Source organism: Pungitius pungitius, chromosome 1 (assembly GCF_949316345.1).
Source record: "Pungitius pungitius chromosome 1, fPunPun2.1, whole genome shotgun sequence".
Lineage (NCBI taxonomy): Eukaryota > Metazoa > Chordata > Actinopteri > Perciformes > Gasterosteidae > Pungitius > Pungitius pungitius.
The window spans coordinates 22,569,854-22,587,561 of NC_084900.1; the positions used below are offsets into that span (position 1 = coordinate 22,569,854).

Here is a 17,708-nt window from a genome sequence, read left to right on the forward strand (position 1 = left end):
ACAAATAATGTACACTGTCAAGCAAACAAACAACATCCAGAGACAGGATTCAGACACACATGAAGACAACATAAACTTTTCCACCATGCTGTTTAATATAAGGGCTTTTGGTCTCTCTTTATACAGTGGTGGGAGGGTCAATGGAGAAGTGGCCCATTAACGTCTTTAACTACACACTATTGCCATTAAAGTAGTTAACATTACGTTATCTTGTAGATATCAATGATGTCAGCTAAATCCCTATACAAGGCATTTAAATGCCCTTAATGGTATGTTAAATTATGTGGTACAACCTCTGCATACATTATTAATCATTACATACGCTATGAAACACATAGACAGAGAATAAAGCATAAATGGACATACACATACCCAAGAAAGCAACATATTCAGCATCTTATGTGTTTGACGTTTTACAAAGTATACAATCAATCAGTCACACACAGTGCACACTGGCGCATCCCTTACTGTGAATTATGGGACAGAAATAGAAAAGCCGGTGCGGTACAGCGGCGTTGCTGCAGAGAGCCCCCGAGACACCGGCCTCTTGGCGGTAATAAACAACAAGGGAAGAATGTGAGGGACTTTGTCCTTTGGGAAAGGAATGAGGCCTTTTAAGACCCCAGCAAACATTAAACATACTAAAGCACAGGTTTAATTGAATGCCATTGCCAGGCTTAGATCTGGTTGTATTAACGCAAAAACAAATTATGATACGCCATTTACGCAAAAATAACGCCTTACAGATTTAGTGTTTGGACGACTTTAAAATGTGTGTTACCTCATGTAGTACATTTTGTATGCATTAACACAACTAAAGTGTATATAAGTCTTGTCGTGTGGTAACAAAATGAACATAACATGCAGACTGCCGTGCATGGGGGCGACTATATGGGGTTAGAATGATGCTGTATTGCTGAAGCATGTATTCCTTAACCTGAACCACTTAATACAGCATTCCTTTCCCCCATCCTTTCCTCAATCCTTTCCTTTCCTCCATCCTCCGCGTGTTAGTCACAATCGACGGCATGTAATGAGCAGCAGAGTCTTACAGACTAACATCAAAGTACAATTACGATACACTGAAATAATGGTTCACATGCTTTGCAACATTTCATATTACAAAACATTGAAATGGAGAGGAGGCTTCCCACATTCTCATTCCTGTCCCTTACAGGCTCATATGGCTTTTAGTAAATAGTTTTAGTCTCCCAATCCACTCAAGCCGAGTGGCTCATAGAGTCAGACGACGCACAAGTTGTGCTGATGAGAGTGATGTTGAGGTGACGGAGGAGACGGAGAGTGGGTCTCTAAGGCATTCTTTCTTTTCATAGATCTCTACCGCTTATGTGGATCCCTCAGGTCGATGGAGTGGAATCAAACACAGGCTTTTCCTGGATTCATAATCTGGTGAAATGTAAAGAGCTGAGATCAATAGCTCGTATTGTTAGAAAGTCGACTGCTTTACAGTATTCACAGAAAAAAATGACGTGTATTTTAATGGAATTTTTAAGGATCTATCTAAAAAAGCAGCCTTAACTTTGCCTCACACATTATCAAACTGAATTGACACTGCAGAACAATCAGAACTCAGTAGACACACAACACTCTGAATGCACATACAATCTGCTTAAAACGTATAAAGTGAACAATAGTGCAAAATATGTCAACAAAATATAAAAAAACAAATTATAAAAGATCCATGCTGCTTATTTCATCACCAAATAACTAAACAACTCATTTGGTTTCAGACAAGATTTAGCTGGTTGCATCAGTAATTTCTCAATCCATATTTGGCTCATGAGTGGCTATCAGAATATATTTCACTTTACAGTAGCAGGCCGCTTATTTGCCCTTATTACACATAAAAATAAACATTTACAGATCCGCAAACAGAAGATATTTTCCGCCAGGTTCCTCTTTGGTCAATGACCCAGATCCTAAACGCGATTACAACCTATGACTCTTATTGAATTGTCCACAAACATGTAGTACGCCTTGAATAGAAATGCTTTGCGGAATGATCTTTTAAACAAATAAAGTTGATTTATTCGCAGTGACTCACCAACTTTTGTACAGCAGACTTAAAATACATACTACAAGAGTGACGGTTCAACTACACCAACAAGAGCTTTTAGTTAGCATAAATATACAGCACATAGCACAGACTCAGCACAACGCACGGCGTTCCCATCGACAGCGTGTCAGACTGAGCCGCTGACAGTTTGTCGAATTGAAGAGCTTTCTTACTTGGCTTGAGAGGAATAAAAGATCAAGTTCAGTTGAGTTTGTTTGAAATGTAGCAAGAGAGCAAAAAGTTTGCCCAAAACGTCCCAACTATCCCACGAACGGTTGAGAGAAGCCATACAGCACAGACGTTATGAAAGACGTACCTCTTGGTCTGGAAAGTGAAACCAACAAGGAAAGACCTTGGACGTTCATTCTCTATAATAGCCACCAGGGGGCGACACCTCTAGTGGCGAAAAGACGCTTGGATGTAGAGAAAATGACCCGACTTCTACTTTTATTAATTACCTTAGCAACCATAAGTTTATGGTCTCAAACGCTAGTTTCAAGTCTTCTTCAATGCAGTGCAATGTCATTTTTATGAATTATGTTCACATGATTTGGGGATTGGCTACCTTGTGATAAAACAAAATGGTGTACCACAAACCAACAGGTGATGCCAATCATACTCACACGTGGTAGAAAAACACCAAAGACATGGCGCACACATTCATTTTCCACCGGAGGTCAACTAATGCCTCAAAAAAACGAACTATACCAAAACGAACTGCGTTTTTGACCATTTTGCTTGGAGCTGTGATCCTGGGCTCAATGCAAAAGAACAGCCTGTCGAATCAATCTTTAAAGAACGGAATAATAGAGAGCAAAATCAAGAGGTTGTCAGATGTAGGAAATGTTTTTCTATCAAAGAATGACAACCACCAGCTGATGTGCCAGGACACTCCATTATCAAAGACTATTGGCTGTGGTTGAAGTAATTCGCTTTTTTCTTGCCTGATCTGCAGTGAAGTTCAGTTTTATTTCTCTACCAGCACAAGCTCAGATAAAATAATTGTTTTGGGAAATGCACTTTTTTACCTTCTTGCCACAAAAAAAACAACTCATTACCTCTCAAATAGTCCAAGCACCCAAATGGTTTTTAAATTTTTTGTTTTAATTATACAGGTGAGATATGGCATGTTCATTGAGGTGTTGATTGGCGGTATAAACCGTATATATGAGGCTTTGAGTCTTCATACTAAGCTAAACTAATCTTGTGCCAGCTCCAGCTCCAAACAAGTTACATTTTAGAACAGATGTTTTGACCGTAGCCATGCGGGAACTCAAAAAGTCAAGAATCTGTTCCTGAAACCAGATTTTCTGGATTGTATTTCATGTCTCACCAGTCTATGAAACATCACAGCTCTGTCCTTTCTTAAATGGCAGGGCTATTTTAGTTCTCCAGGGAGCAGTTTTGTGTTTAAAATCTCTGCACAGTGCCTGCCTGGCACAATCAGAAACAACCTAACTGTGTCTGGCTTACCAGCACGACTGATCTGTCCTCCAAAAACTAACAGTGTTGTTTTTGCGTACGGTTCTTGGCAGCCTTGCTTCAGTGCGTTCTACCTTTGGAATCAACCTGAGTTCTGTGTCTACATCATTGTTTCTTGGTAAGAGATAAAGTCTGTGTTTTTTCACAAATCCGAATTAGGGTGGATCATCCCTTGGTGCAGGTTAGTGTGCAGAGTACAGCTCATGCACTGCAGACGACGAGGCCATTTGGTTAGAGAGAGACACATTCTAATACATATACATACCATATTTTGTGTACTCACTCATCAAGATCATTAGGACATGCCAGAATAGAGACAGCCTCTAGGGTGACAAATCTAATTAACCAATTCCCTGCATTTTAAAAAGAAAACATTCAGTGTGAAACATCCTAGCATAGACCATTCATTTCAACCAGCTCATTCAGTTTTACACAAGTCCGTAGTGTTGCAGACATCTATGTAGCAAGAGCAAAGACCAGTGTGTGAGAGACAATAGAGGACCAAACAGGACAGACTTCATCAGCCAGAGGTCTTGGTCATGAATACACATTTGTTGTTCCTGATGCTCCCCTCAGGTATTAACCTTGATGAGGAATACAGGACAGGAGGTTTCTTCTTTGTTCCTTTCCCACTACAGGTATCTTCCAAACAGCTAGGACCCAGACGTCTTCTTAATAACTCCTGTTATATCTGCGATCCGCCCAGGTCTCCCCCGCCTGCAGGGTAATGCCTCAACCCACCACCCCTGCGAAGAGAGTGCAGTGCCACAGTGCAACAGCCGCGCAGCAGCGACCCTAAATGATACATGGGCTGTCCACTACGGACCGGACCGCGGCAGAGCCAGGCCACTGTTGGCACTACAGGAATGGCCACTGCCAGCAGATCAACCAGGAAGTGACGACTCCAGTAACTTTTCTCAATTGTCCCAGAGCTTGACGGATCTCCCGCCTCTGCCGTGGCGCCCCCTGTGGCACCATGTTCTTTAGTTCCATCTTCATCCTCGTCATCATCATCTAACTCCACTATAGTGACACCAGCTATCTCCTCATAAGAAGAAGATTTCCTGGGTTGCGAGGTGTGGGGCTGTTCTACATCTGTTGATGACCCTTGGGGACTTGGATTAATTTCTTCTGTCTCTACCTTGGTTGATCCAGCTGCTAAGCCAACTTCTTGCAGCCTGTCTTCAACACCAATGTCTTCCAGTGTTGTCTCGCCCTGTGTGCCTTCTCCACAGCAACTTCCAAAAGTAACCTCACCAAACGTCCCTGCAGATGTCTCTGTTAAATCGCACAGCTTATCTGATTTTACCTCCTCCACTGCATCCTGAACTTCAACCTCTTTTCCTACCTCTGAGCCCATTTGTGTCGTATACCCTTCTTCTGCCGGACTGATCACTGCTGTATCCTCCTGTCGCACGGTTGCTGCAGATTCCTTCCCCCTCTTCTCATTCACCAGCTTGTCCCTTTTTTCTACTCCCTCTTCGGCCCTGCACAGAGGACCTTCCATGGAACACGCCATCGTAGCAGACCGTGGTAATTGAGGGACCAGTGGGGTGTTGGAGGCCGGGATTGGCTCTGTGGCTGTGCTCATCATCGTTGCTGTGGTTATTGAAGCTGTGGTGGTAAGGGAGTCCAGCTCCTCCTCCCCCTCATCAGATATCCACGTGGAGGTGGGGCTACAGGCCTGGGAACGGAAAGTGCGTTGCTCCGCGATGGTATCCAGATCAGAGGGGTAGCCTGCCGCTGCAGGGACGGGGCAGCTTTCAGTTTGAATGCCTGTCTCCCGCAGGGAGTGCAGGTAGAGGTGGTGGTGTGACAGGCAAGGATGGCTCATACAACCCACTCCACCAAGACCGCAGTGATTTGGTGGCAGCCGATCACCTGTGTACAGTTTCTCACATGTGGCGGAGTGTGGCATAGTGTGGGCCACAGAGTGGGACAGATTGCGAGGAAAAGAGCGAGGTAAGGTATGGGAAAAGGTATGCGGCAAAACATGGGGTACAGAGTTGGGAAGAGAGTGGGGAAGAGTTTGGGGCAAAGATTGTGGAAGAGAGTGGGGCAAAGATTGAGAAAAGGTTTTTGCGTAGGAGTTGAGTAAAGAAGCTGTTTCCTCAGAGAGGAAGGCAGCCTCTAACAGCAGGTCGGCCTGGCTGGGGACGCTGCTATCCCCACAGCACACAAAACCACTATCCTGGGTGCCTTCACCTGAAAGACAAGGAAAGTCCGGTGCATTTCCGTTCCTGTCCGCAAGCGCCTGATCGCTCAGCTTCGTGTAGGTGGAGCTCCGGGTCAGAGAATGGGCTGGGCTACCGTCGCAGGAGCAAGACCCCCTCCCTCCTACTGCCGGTTTGGGTATTCCTCCTGGACTTTCCCCTGATACCGATGCTGGTGCCGAACCACCAACACGGGTCCAACAGCCAGGTATGGATTCCCCCTCCTTGGCTAATCCAGCCTGTGCTAGCTCCATGCTAAGCAAAAGATTCTCAAGCTTGTGGTTCTGAGCGTTGATGTCCTGAAAGTACCTCTGGACCCCTTCATCACCACTGAGCCCCCCTGCATCACTGAGAGAAGCCCGAACAGTGTCCACAGCCTGTTTGAGCTGCTGGATCTCCTGGCGCGCCTCCTTCAGGGCCAGTTGAGCCTCTACCCGGTGACATTCCTCCTCAACCCAGTCCTCCTGCATCCTGTATAGCTGCCCTCTCAACTCATCTATTTCCGTGTCCCTAAGAGGGTACAAAAGGGTAAAAACAAAACAAAAAGGACAATCAACATTTGGGGTTAAGATTAGAGCCTAATACAAAGAACATGTTTGGCAACTTAAGAACTGGCTTTGGCCAATGTCGATTGCTAGCTCTATATCTCACCTGTCTTGAAGGGTGTTGATGGTTTCCTTTAGCCTGGCCCGCAGGTGTCGGATACAAACCTCTTTCTGCTGCAGGGGTGTGAGGTACTGCTCTGGTGGAGGCGGCCGGATACCATGGTTGTCTGTACACGAGTACTTTTGATGACGTCTAGGAGACGTAATAAAAAGATGTATCTTGAGTTCTATAGAACTCATAGATCTAACTCTATAGAACTTGAAAGTCAAACTGAGCAAAACTCGGTTTCCACAAATATTTAGCCCCAGGAACTACTTTCAAAGTACTAAAAGGTCCCTTCAGCTCATTGTTTGCGTTACCACTACCACTACTCAAAAGAACAATGAAGATTAGGCAATTAAGTTGTTTTTTGATGCCTCACCCTTTGTTGGGGCTGCAGTCGCTGCCTTTACAAGAGCCTGAGTTGCTGCTGCTGCTGAGTGATGTGTTGCCATGGGGATCTCTGTTACTGGGTGTGGCTGGTGTCCGCCTGTTCCAAATTAAGAGGACAAATGCTTGGCGTTAACGCCCTAAAACCAGACCTCAGACATCGAGGTAAGACATTAAATGATGTTAGCTGTGGGGCAAAACCATCGCAACATCAAAATGTTGGGTCAAAAAATATGCAAAATGCAGGCCCACTGACATGCCAATACAACACCAAAATGCACTTGTACGCAGAAACACACTACCACTACAGAAGACAAATTCCAAAGTTAACAGACAAAATGTGTTGCTTAGAAACAAGGACACATCGTCACATGACCACTGACAGGGATGTTTTTAACAAAGAAAATGTGCTGTGCAAAAATGAAAATCCAACTACATAGAAATTAGAAACTCAGAGATATAACAAGAACCATTCCTTAAAAATGGTAGCCGCCTCTAAAGAGTATGAAAAAAATACAGGAGAAAGGACCGCTTGGACATGATGCTGTTGAAACACAATTATTGTAACGTGAGACATTCGTCATTCCCGTGCTTTAGAAAGCCACATTATGAGGAGATAAGAGGGGCTCAGGACAAACCGAGCACGGGGGGTCGAGGGAGAGTTTGTCGAACGGCTGTGGCGATCCGGAGACTTGGTAGAAGCGTATCCCTTGGTCGGCGACTTGGTCGATGCATAGCCTTTGGTCGGGCGCATTGAGACCATATAGCCTGTCTCCATAGGGACGTAGTCTAGCTCTATGAACCTGCAGTAGTCAAACCTGACCAGGCAGAGATAACAGGATGTTACATTACAGAGGAAAGCAGACTACTACGTCAGAGTGATACGATGTGCATGCTCCCCGTGTAGGCTCTCTGTTGCGGTGAGGAGAAGCGCTCTGGCATATGGCGTGGCTAAGGGTTCACCCAGGTCATTCAGACGTTGAGGTGCGGGCATTTGCAAAACATCAACAAGCACTCAAACACTCATGGGTCCCAAGAGGAAGCTCTCTAAAAGCTTTACAAAATACAGACAGATTGCTCTTCTTTAATCGTTTAGGCTGCTCTCTAGTGCTCTCTTTGGCTTTTTGATGTTTCAATCAAACTATGTGAAGCCAAAAGACCTTTTACTGGCAAAGAATCCATCCTAAAAAAATAAATATATGTAAAATGTGAAATGCTCTGATAAGAGAAGCAGGGAAGCAGTAGCAGCAGCGTTAGCATTCATTTATAAGAGCGTTTCACGGCAAGCTTTCACACAAATGTGACGACATATGACAGACCTCATTGGGTAGACATCATAGACATAATCATAAATTCAACCTCTAACACATCCGATACACTTTATGTGGTCAGTTCATTCGTCGAAATATTGTGGAATTTAGCCCGCTCTGAAATGAAAAGGACCAACCCCGGACAATCAAGAACCCATGTTGCCATGGATATTTAATAATAACTGCTTAATTGCAATTTTTTTTCACATCTAAAGTGCTGCACTGGTCAGAAGTGCCAAAAGAGGCATTATATGCGAGGTACAGGTGCTAGTGGAAAAGAGGCTGTTGGATGTAATGTTAACAGCAGCCACAGAAAATAAAGGAGTATCACGGTAAAGTTAATCAGGAACAGGAGGGTTGATCTGTGATGGGCAACTTCTATCAAAGCGTTCTGAGGTCAAAATATATGAAATTTCATTTTCATTGATTTCCTGTTACACATCATGAATGTTATAACGACCTGTTTCTTTGAATGTTGCCCATTCACTGGCCTCCAAGGAAGGGGGAGGCGAAAAAAGCGACCAGCCACAAGGGGATTTTCACACAGGACCCGATAAATCAAATCCAAAATATGAACTTTCTGTGTCTTTATAGTTCCACATGCTGGAAAGTTCACCATGCAGTAGCCATATTTGACACATTCCCACTATGGTGTGGAATTCTCACTTCATTGATGAAACATTTGCATCTACAATTAACTCTCTCGATGTTCCAGCAAGCGTAAACGTGTCCTGTGTGATACCATAAGGGAGGATGCCAGATATTGACTATTTGGTAGTTCTTTAAATATCAATATGTGACAAAAGCAAGGACAGAACCGGCAAAGAAAAGCAGCTGAAGCGGACCGAAGACACAGTGCTGCGGGTCTGACAGTGAATGGCGTCCTTCTGCCGGGACGGACCTTGTGTCTGGCCTGTGGGGTGTGGGTGGCGGTTGTGGAGAGCCGTAGGAGCCGAGCCAACTCAGGTGTTGGTAAGTGTGAGGGGGTGCAGACATAATCCATAATGCTGTGGCTTTGTCTCCCGTTAGAGACAGAGACTTGGCTCAAGACTCTGAAATCATTTTAGATCACACCAGCTCTCATTTCTTTTGGTTTGAAAACCACGACGCACATTCTCATTTCCAGCAACGCCGAAGTAGCCAACTCTCCGCTGTGGACCCCCTTTTAACCAACAGGGTGCTGTGGATTGTGCGGATGTGGTAAACCGGTGATCACGTTATGCTTCCAAAGCACGTGAGCCGTTTCTGCCGTGCGCGTAGCCTTTAAACAAGGCTTCGTCGATCCCAGTATACCCAGTGCAAGTGGACCTAGTGAGCGTACACATGCTGGCGGTGCCTTCGTGGGCACACACACCGGTGCATCAGGGTTTCCCTTGGTGGTGTGACAACAACGACACAAACACACAGTTTGTGCTTTTTGCTGTTCTTGATGGTAACTTCTAGGCACCGAGAGCTCTAGTTCGGATCTCTGTGCAATTTCCAAACTGTGACAATGAGATACAGGTAGCATAAATGTTTCCTGTGTGATGGCTCTGGGTTTACGATGCATGCCGGAGCAGCAGCTACTGAGCATGCTCTCTGAGACTGTAACTGAAGTGTGTCTCACGCGGGGGGCGCGGGCACAGGAATGGCCCCCGCCGCCGCTGGGGCAGCCGTCCCCGACCCAGACGCCGGCTTTGGCACCGGGATGGGCGAGGACGCCAGTATTTGTTGCAACCGGCGTTTGGGCTGCAAGGCCTTCAGAGGGTTGAATCTGAGGAAAAGACGAGAGAGAGGAGGACACCACAGCGACAGAATGAACTGTCTGTAGCTAAGTCTGCATTAACGTTGTATGCATTATGTAGAAAACATACATTCTTTACACAACTTTAGTGCAGAATTTCCATTGCAAAGTGAAAACAATTGGACTGAGGCTCCATGCCTTGTGGTGTTAACCTGTGAAGAATAAAAACAGGAAACGGAGGTCCTGGGGCTGTAGGAGAAAACATCAACATACTGAAAAACACCAGGTTGCAGTGACCTGGCGTTTCACTTCAGTGTTCAATGATACCACAGCTCCCCAATCATGAGGACAAGAGCTACATCTAAAAAGATGACTTTTCTTTTGATATAATATACTATAATAACGTTTTTGACAAGATAACTTTTCTACTTTTTTTACTTTTTTTCCATCATATAATACTATGACATTTTGATGTCAATTTCGATACACTCCCCTGATTTTCTTATTAATTAATCCAGCATATTAAAATATGACTTTATTTCAACATACCAAAACTATTATACCATAGGAATACTATACTCTGACTTTTTAATGTTCTTTTTCTAAATACTATAGGCTACTATGTTTCTTTTCTTAAATGTAATATGACTACATCTAATTTTCTTTTTACATATAAAACAGTTCTTTTCATGAGTTTTATCAATATACTATGACTTCAACCTATAAACCTTTTTCTTACCTAATTTTATGAACTTTCATTTCCTTTTTCAACATACTATGATATAATTTTGCTTTTTTCAATATACCATACTAAGATTATTTAATGGATATTTTGACATGACATTTTTATGATTTTTTATTTAATACTATATTTGACTTCATGACATGACTATTGGTTCAGCATAATATACTATGACTTTTTCATGACACACTGAACTACAATATTGACTGACTTTAAACATTTTTTTTAACCTGCTACACTCATTATAGTCATAGTTTTTCTATAAAGTTTAGATGTTTCTGATTTGTCTAAACTTACTATACACTGACTTTTATATGAATCATTATTCTATGATTTAAAAGTCCATTATCATACTATATATCATGACCTTTTTGACATACTATACAATGGCTTTGTGTAACATGGCTTTGTTCCATGTGTGGTGCTGAAGCTTTAGACTTTCCATTTGACCAGAACTGAACTGAAGTTATTTTTTTACAACTGCGCAACACAAAGTTAGTTCTTGTAAATATTTTTCTGCCAATCTTTAGAAGATGATTCATTAATCATTGATCAACCCTTCACACCTGGATGAGTGGTGATGAGTGGGTTTAAAGGTCTCAAAACAGCAGGTTTCAAATGGGGGAAAGCTGTACTCAGGAAGTGATCAGTTCAGAAATAATTAGGCCCCACACATACATCCAGAGAGCAAACACAGTATGTATTTACTCACAAAGGTATACTTCAAATATGCTAAAAAGTTATGTCCAAAGGTTTCATTGGGTAATATGACCAAGAGCAACAGAAAAAAAAACAAATCAACACTCAAAGGCTTCTGAAAGAAAAACCAAATGGAAAAAAAGCTGTTGAAAATAGATTTGGTTTGGGCCACTTCCTGAGCTTTATGTGTCAGACCGACACTTCAAACACGGCAAAATGCATATTTGCAGAATGCATTTATATGAAATAATCTCAAAAGTAAAATACAAAACTACAAATAGATCAAAAAGCAAAGGGATAGTGATAGTATACCATACAAAGGCTGTTTAAGTGGGGATCCCTTTTCAGGAAGAACGAATGTTTATTTTCCTGGAAAACATGATTGTGAATTTTTATGAATTGAAGACAAAGTGTTAAAGACATCATCACGTGTATTGACATGTCAAACCTTTAGAGTTAAGACCATCAATTCATGTTTACGGAGTTAATAAATGAAGTGAGAAGTTGGGTCATTTTTTAAAACTTCTACGTCTCTTTGCAAGTTGGAGGCTTTTCAGGTAGGAGCCATCTTCAATTTTTTTGAGGTAAGAAACACCATCATACTGTGAGAAGCTTGAACAACACACGACCGGCTCCTCACAAGCTGCATTATGCCATCTCTGGCATGACAAAACAAGGAGCAGGTCTTTATTGGCCACCTACCGGCGAGAGCCCAACGCAGACCTCCGATTGGCTGGAGCAGGTGCAGACATGGGGCCACACAATCTTTAGCCTCCTCTGTTCACACTTTGTCCCTTCGTCCTTCAGTACCACACTGTGTGCCTGGAGGGAAACACAGACACACACACACACACACACACACACATATACAGAAATTAGAGGATGAGTTTTGCTGACTGCCTCTCAGTGGCTCTGGATTCCTCAGAAGCACGCAGGACGGTTCTGCTGACTCAAGCTGACACAGAGGCGGGACATCAGGGTTCAGCAGCCAATCACCTGGCAGGCATATGGGACACCAAACCATCATCAATGCTCATCTGTCTCCTCTCAGGTCAAATACCAGTGAGAGTGGCAGGAATGAGCAATGGGGTCATGCTAAATTTCTTCATATGTGTGACTTTATGTGAGAGTACACACACACACACACACACACACTGTCGGAATGCAAGGAGACAAACATTGAATCATTGTCAACAAAGCTCACCCTGCCATTATGTTGCTGAAAGGGTGGTGGAAATGTGTTCCAGTGGGTGTGCAAGATAAAGAGTGGGAGACAGAGACAGAAGGAAGAGAGAAGGATCATCTGCATCAATAATAAATCACACACAACTCAGTGAGGTGTGTGTGTGTGTGTGTGAATGCAAGGCACCTGCTGTAAGTCACCTTCCTGCTGTGTCTGCTCTCCCACTACGGCCAATGAACCAGCAAAGGTGAATTAATGGGACTAAAGTCTGATGTTCTCTTCTCTCTTCTTCTAACAAGATGCCCTTGATGAATGACCCTATGTTCATAGTTTGTACTTAAGCGGGCCTTTTGCCTCTAATATGCATTGGAAACAAACACACAGAGATCAGACAGGTAGGAGCTACACATTCTGGATATTTTAAATCCAGAGCAAACAGGTCGAATCCCACCAAATCCTATCCAGTTAATGACTTTTATCAGTTCTATGAGTCGTCAATCAGCGTAAATGGTCTGTAATAAGGGTTATGTGACAAAGTAGGTCAATAGTGAATCAAAGAGAAGATGAAACAGGGTCGATCCTGATACAGTAAACACAAGAGTTTGAAAAAAGCCTTTCAAAAAGTCCGGCTCAGTACAGCTGTGCTATTGAATTCCATCCCCATCAGAGCACTGTACTCTACACATTTATGCCGAGCAAGGCCACATGCTCTCCAGCTCTGGTGGCTGCCAGAACCGATGAAACCACATCCAGAGCACATCATTCAGGATTTATTAAGTCAGGCCTGTTATGCAACACCTCTCCCAGCCCGCTGCGTGTCTGTGCTGACACGAAGGGAACGCAGAGGTAGAGGAAAGAGGGAAATAGGGAAAATAGGGTTCACAGTTCAGCAGCCGAGCTGACACAGCAGTTTCTCTTAGGAAAGGCAGTAGGGTCTGTGCGCTCTGTGATGAAACGACCTTGACTAATGCCTGAAACATGTTTGAATGTGTAAAAGGGGCCATGATGCAGACTGTGGTAGTGAAGCTTCCTCCATCAACTTGACCTCATAGAAATACATTAAATGACCACTACAAGTGATTTATGGACGGAGAGAGGATGATGGAAGTGAGGGGGAGGTGGGTGAGTCAAACAAACACGGCTCTTTCAACCACAAGACCAGTGCTGATGTTCAGAAAGGCTATTTTGGTGTTATTTTCATATTTTGTCCATTTAGATGCTGTTATTCACTTTTCCTGCTCACAGTAGGACGACAAGATCCAAAGTAAAAGACTACTTCAAATGTAAACAGCAATTTAGATTCCTTGCTATAAAGAACAATTTTTATCTGTTTGAGGTTTATTATGAGTCACATGGTCTATTGTTCTATTGGAACTATGCTTTAACCACTCGTGAGCAACAAACTAGATAAAACATGAATGCTTCATGTTATATTTGATTTGATTACATTAATGTTTAAGTTGAGATCTACAAGAAACTTTTTATGTTCTACTGTGTAAAGGAAAACTGCTAAAAGCATCTTATTTGTTTAAGTGATTTGCAAACCAAAAGTTATTGCACTTTTGTTCATACAGGAGTACTAAATAAAATTGTGCACACACTTTCGAATTCATTGTTGAAATATGTTTTGTTGAAAAACATCAGTGTGTTCTTACTGCTTTAAAAGAGTCATTTTAAACACTTTTGCAAAAATATAAATAATATAATTAAGTTTTCTTTTGACGTGGTGTTTTTTCCTTGTTTCTGTGTTTTAGGCAACTGTAATCCAATTTCAGTTTCTGACTGTGCTCTGCATTTCAACTCTATTTTCTTTATCATTATCAAAAACTTAATTATCTCTTCAGAATCATTGTACTATACAAGAAGATCTTTTAATTATCTATAAACTGCAAGTAGTGGCATCCAACCTGTGTTCCTGTATTATGCAGAAGTTTAGCTCGTTCAACTGGAACTGCAAGCTCATAGAAATTCTTTTCTTGTGTAGCAAACTCCATGAATTGAGAATGTTCATTTGAGGTAAATAATACACAGTGGGCTGAACCAAGCACTACATATCTCCAAGGCAGACGAGGTGATGATAACTCATTCTCTCGTCTCTACGTGCTGCACAATCAACAGCTTATATTACGTTAACAAATACCCACAAATCTGCAAAAACAAGGTGAGGGGAATAGTAGACTGTTATTAACGTTGTTGTCTCCTTTGGTAAAATCAATGTTTTGTGAGCAGTTTAGATTAAATTTGATGCGAGTTGATCACCTTGTTTGTTAGCGGTTGCCAGGTTTTGTCCCTGTCGTCCACAGTAAGACACACAGGACTCTGTTTCATTTCACACATCAAGGTCGCTAAGTTAAAATGTTTCATTTAAAAATGATCAATGATCATCAATTACTACAAACTTGATCCTAGGATCTAAGACATTATGTTTGCTCCATTGTTTATGTTAGTAACTGAAGTGAAGAACTTTTAACTATGGGGCATAATCACACTCTTACTGCAGTTTAGCTTAGCTTAGATCCAGCAGAGCACAGCAGTAAAAGTACCGCACAGCTTACGTCAATCAACATCAAAAACACGGTTTAAGCTTGAACTTCCATTATTAACTAGGCGGTCTGGATTTTGATGGTAATTTGTTTGACGATAGCTGTCTCTGATTCTCACACTATGGTCTCACTGGATTTGAACAACACTTAGCCCTCATTTGGCTGTGCATGTGAGAAAAATTATTTTATTAAATGAGGTCAAGTGCTCAAAATATCTGTCATTAGTGGGCCAAGCAGCATCAATTAAAATCATGCCAGGGTGCTGTGGCCTAAGTGATCATGCTAATCGTCTGTGAGAAGTAATGTTTTAAGAGGCCCGCAAAGAACATCGGGAAGCACAGAAAATCAATATTAACAATCCCTTTAAAAGAAGAACTGAGAACTGAGATCCATCAGGCTCTATTCCAGAGGATGCTGCAGTGATGGACTGCGACTATTATAGAATCAACCAAAGACTACAAGGCCTTATAAGTGTCAGCTCATGGTTTTAATATACAGTGTGAAGCCATCCATGCGGTAGCTCCACTGCAAGTGATTCAGGGTGTTCAGATGTCACGAGAGGCTCGGGGCAGGGCACACTGTGGGAACGACGACAGTCAATCACAGGGCTGACACATAGACCCTTTTCACACTAGAACACCAGACAGTGCTCATGTTTTCATGTCACGTTCAAAGCCACAAGAAAAACTGGGATAGTAAATAAGAGAAAGCAGCAAATGGTTTCCTACATATAATAAGTTGTGATTTCGGTTCAGTGAGAAAGGGACATTAGAGACAGACACCTGTTCACACTCTTATGTGGATATACCGGAGAACCTGGAGCAAATGCACAAAGGCACGGGGGGAAGCCTGCAAACTCCACAAGGCAAAACCACTTGCACGGAAGTGGATTGGCTGTTCAATATGGGAAAGTTAAAGGAATGTTAGTTTGTGCTGATGGTCAGGTTGCACCTGACATGCAGCCCCTGCATGAGTGTGAATAAGTGAATGATGACATGTAGCGTTTTAAGTGCTTTGAATGGCTGGAAGTCCAAGTAAGTCCATTTCATTTACTACGTGCGCTGCACGCAAAATAAGTGAAAAATGCAGGAGAATTTGGAGACCGAAATAAACGTTAGCATATATTTTGTTTGAATTATATCATGAGGAAAAGGAGGCAGAATCTGATATTTTTCTCGCTAGGGGCGCATCTGAACAAACAACAACATGCGAAAGTCATTGGCATGTCCCCATGGCAACGGTCCGTGGCCCCTAGTGTGGAACGTGAGCAGGAGGAGTGCTGCCACTGGCGGAAGGAGCAGGATGGAGGAGACTGCTGCTGGCAAGATGGCCATGCTGCGAAGGACAAAAGTGACATGGACTAAAGGACAGTAAACCACAGCGAGCTCTGTCCCTCTGGGTCGAGGCCTGTTGTGTTTCTGCTCACCACACTGAGACCACCAGACACTGTGCAGACGTATACATAAATACAGGTTTGTGTGCATGGGAGGACCAAGGGAGTGATGACTCCACACCACAAGCCAACATGATTACAAAAAGAGGGAGAAACACAAAAAACAGAGTGAATAAAGCATTGTTTCTGTCACTTAAATAACCAAACTCAGACTGACACTACAACCATTCGTTAATCCAACAAACAGCCGCATACAGCCTCCAGGAAATTAGTACTAAGCCGTTAATATTTCAGTAATGAAGCGTTGAAGCCTACAAACTGTTCCTCTGCTGTCTGTCACGCGGGATCCGCGTTCTTCAGCTAAATAACATGTAATGTTCTTGGAAACCAGAAATGCTGCAAGGTCAAACTGCAGCGCCGGGAAAACTCGTCACGACTTCCCCGCCTGCAGACACGGACCGTGTCACTTTACTTTGGGCTTAGGACCCGCACGGCCGTGGGAGGAGGCGCCCTCTGGGTCGCAGATCGACGCATTTGTCGGGGTGTTCACCCGCATGTTAAGACAGTCCCACCGGTGGACTGCGTGGATGTGTCGCCCCTGATAGAAGGCCGTGGGGGAGTTGTCACAAGACGCGTAAACATCTGCCGGAGCGCACTGCGCAGCATCCCCCCCCCCCCCACACACACACATCAGCTGCGCCAAAACAAAAACACACACAGCAGAGAACAGCTGGCGCCCTCGCGGACTATTTTCTGCAGCGAAACGACACCCTCCATGTCTCCCTCCAGGTCTCCTCCTCACATCCCCTCAATTTGTGTCATGTTTACTTTCTATCTCCTTGGATGGAAACGTCTCCACTCTGCAGGCGCATCCTCCGCAGGCCCCCGATGGCCCCGCCGGCATGCTCTGGCCTCGCTTACCTGCGACCCCTCTCCCGTGACGCCGTTATTCCGTTTGCGGATCCGCCGCTTGTCATCGTTTCCCGGCCGTTCCTCGCCGAGAGCTCCGCCGGGGGAGAAGGGGAGGAGAGAGGAGGAGAGGAGACGTGGGGTGGATGAAGGCACCTGCGTCACGTTACGTCGGGTGGTGTTAAAGGGAAACGCACCGCGGGGAGGTTGGGCGCTGACTGTGGGGTCAGCATTTTATCGTGTTTAAACAACATAATAATTGTTTTTAATTTACATAGTAGTTGTAAGAAAGGAAAATTTGGATAAAAGAGGCTGCAAGATAACAGAAATAGTGGAGAGACACTAAATCAAAGCAGAGCCAATATTTTGGGATCAATTCATATAAGGCATGAATTGTGT

The 17,708-nt window shown here is 43.5% G+C and overlaps 1 protein-coding gene across 6 annotated transcripts; it reads right to left on the bottom strand.

Moving 5' to 3' along the window:
- Positions 1-73: 73 nt before the first annotated feature.
- On the bottom strand, positions 74-17,496 carry snphb (syntaphilin b). Of its 6 annotated transcripts, XM_037479227.2 has the most exons (8): positions 17,322-17,496; positions 12,486-12,500; positions 11,984-12,103; positions 9,724-9,870; positions 7,446-7,625; positions 6,800-6,907; positions 6,424-6,570; positions 74-6,282 (listed from the first exon to the last, which is right to left on the bottom strand). In XM_037479227.2, exons 3-8 carry the CDS (start codon positions 12,031-12,033, stop codon positions 4,245-4,247), a joined length of 2,670 nt encoding a protein of 889 aa, XP_037335124.2. In that variant the 5' UTR covers positions 12,034-12,103; positions 12,486-12,500; positions 17,322-17,496; the 3' UTR covers positions 74-4,244. The 6 variants fall into 6 exon arrangements, with proteins under 6 accessions (XP_037335124.2, XP_037335123.2, XP_037335126.2 ...); XM_037479226.2 differs by lacking the exon at positions 12,486-12,500; XM_037479229.2 differs by lacking the exons at positions 9,724-9,870; positions 12,486-12,500 and having other exon boundaries at positions 17,322-17,493.
- Positions 17,497-17,708: the final 212 nt, after the last annotated feature.

Excerpts from the sequence above, each read along its gene's own strand:
- snphb (XM_037479226.2), bottom strand. The coding sequence starts at position 12,033 with ATGTCTGCACCTGCTCCAGCCAATCGGAGGTCTGCGTTGGGCTCTCGC. Across the intron at positions 9,871-11,983 it reads TCTGCGTTGGGCTCTCGCCG|ATTCAACCCTCTGAAGGCCT; the intron begins GTAGGTGGCCAA and ends TCTTTTCCTCAG. Across the intron at positions 6,283-6,423 it reads ATCAACACCCTTCAAGACAG|GGACACGGAAATAGATGAGT; the intron begins GTGAGATATAGA and ends GTACCCTCTTAG.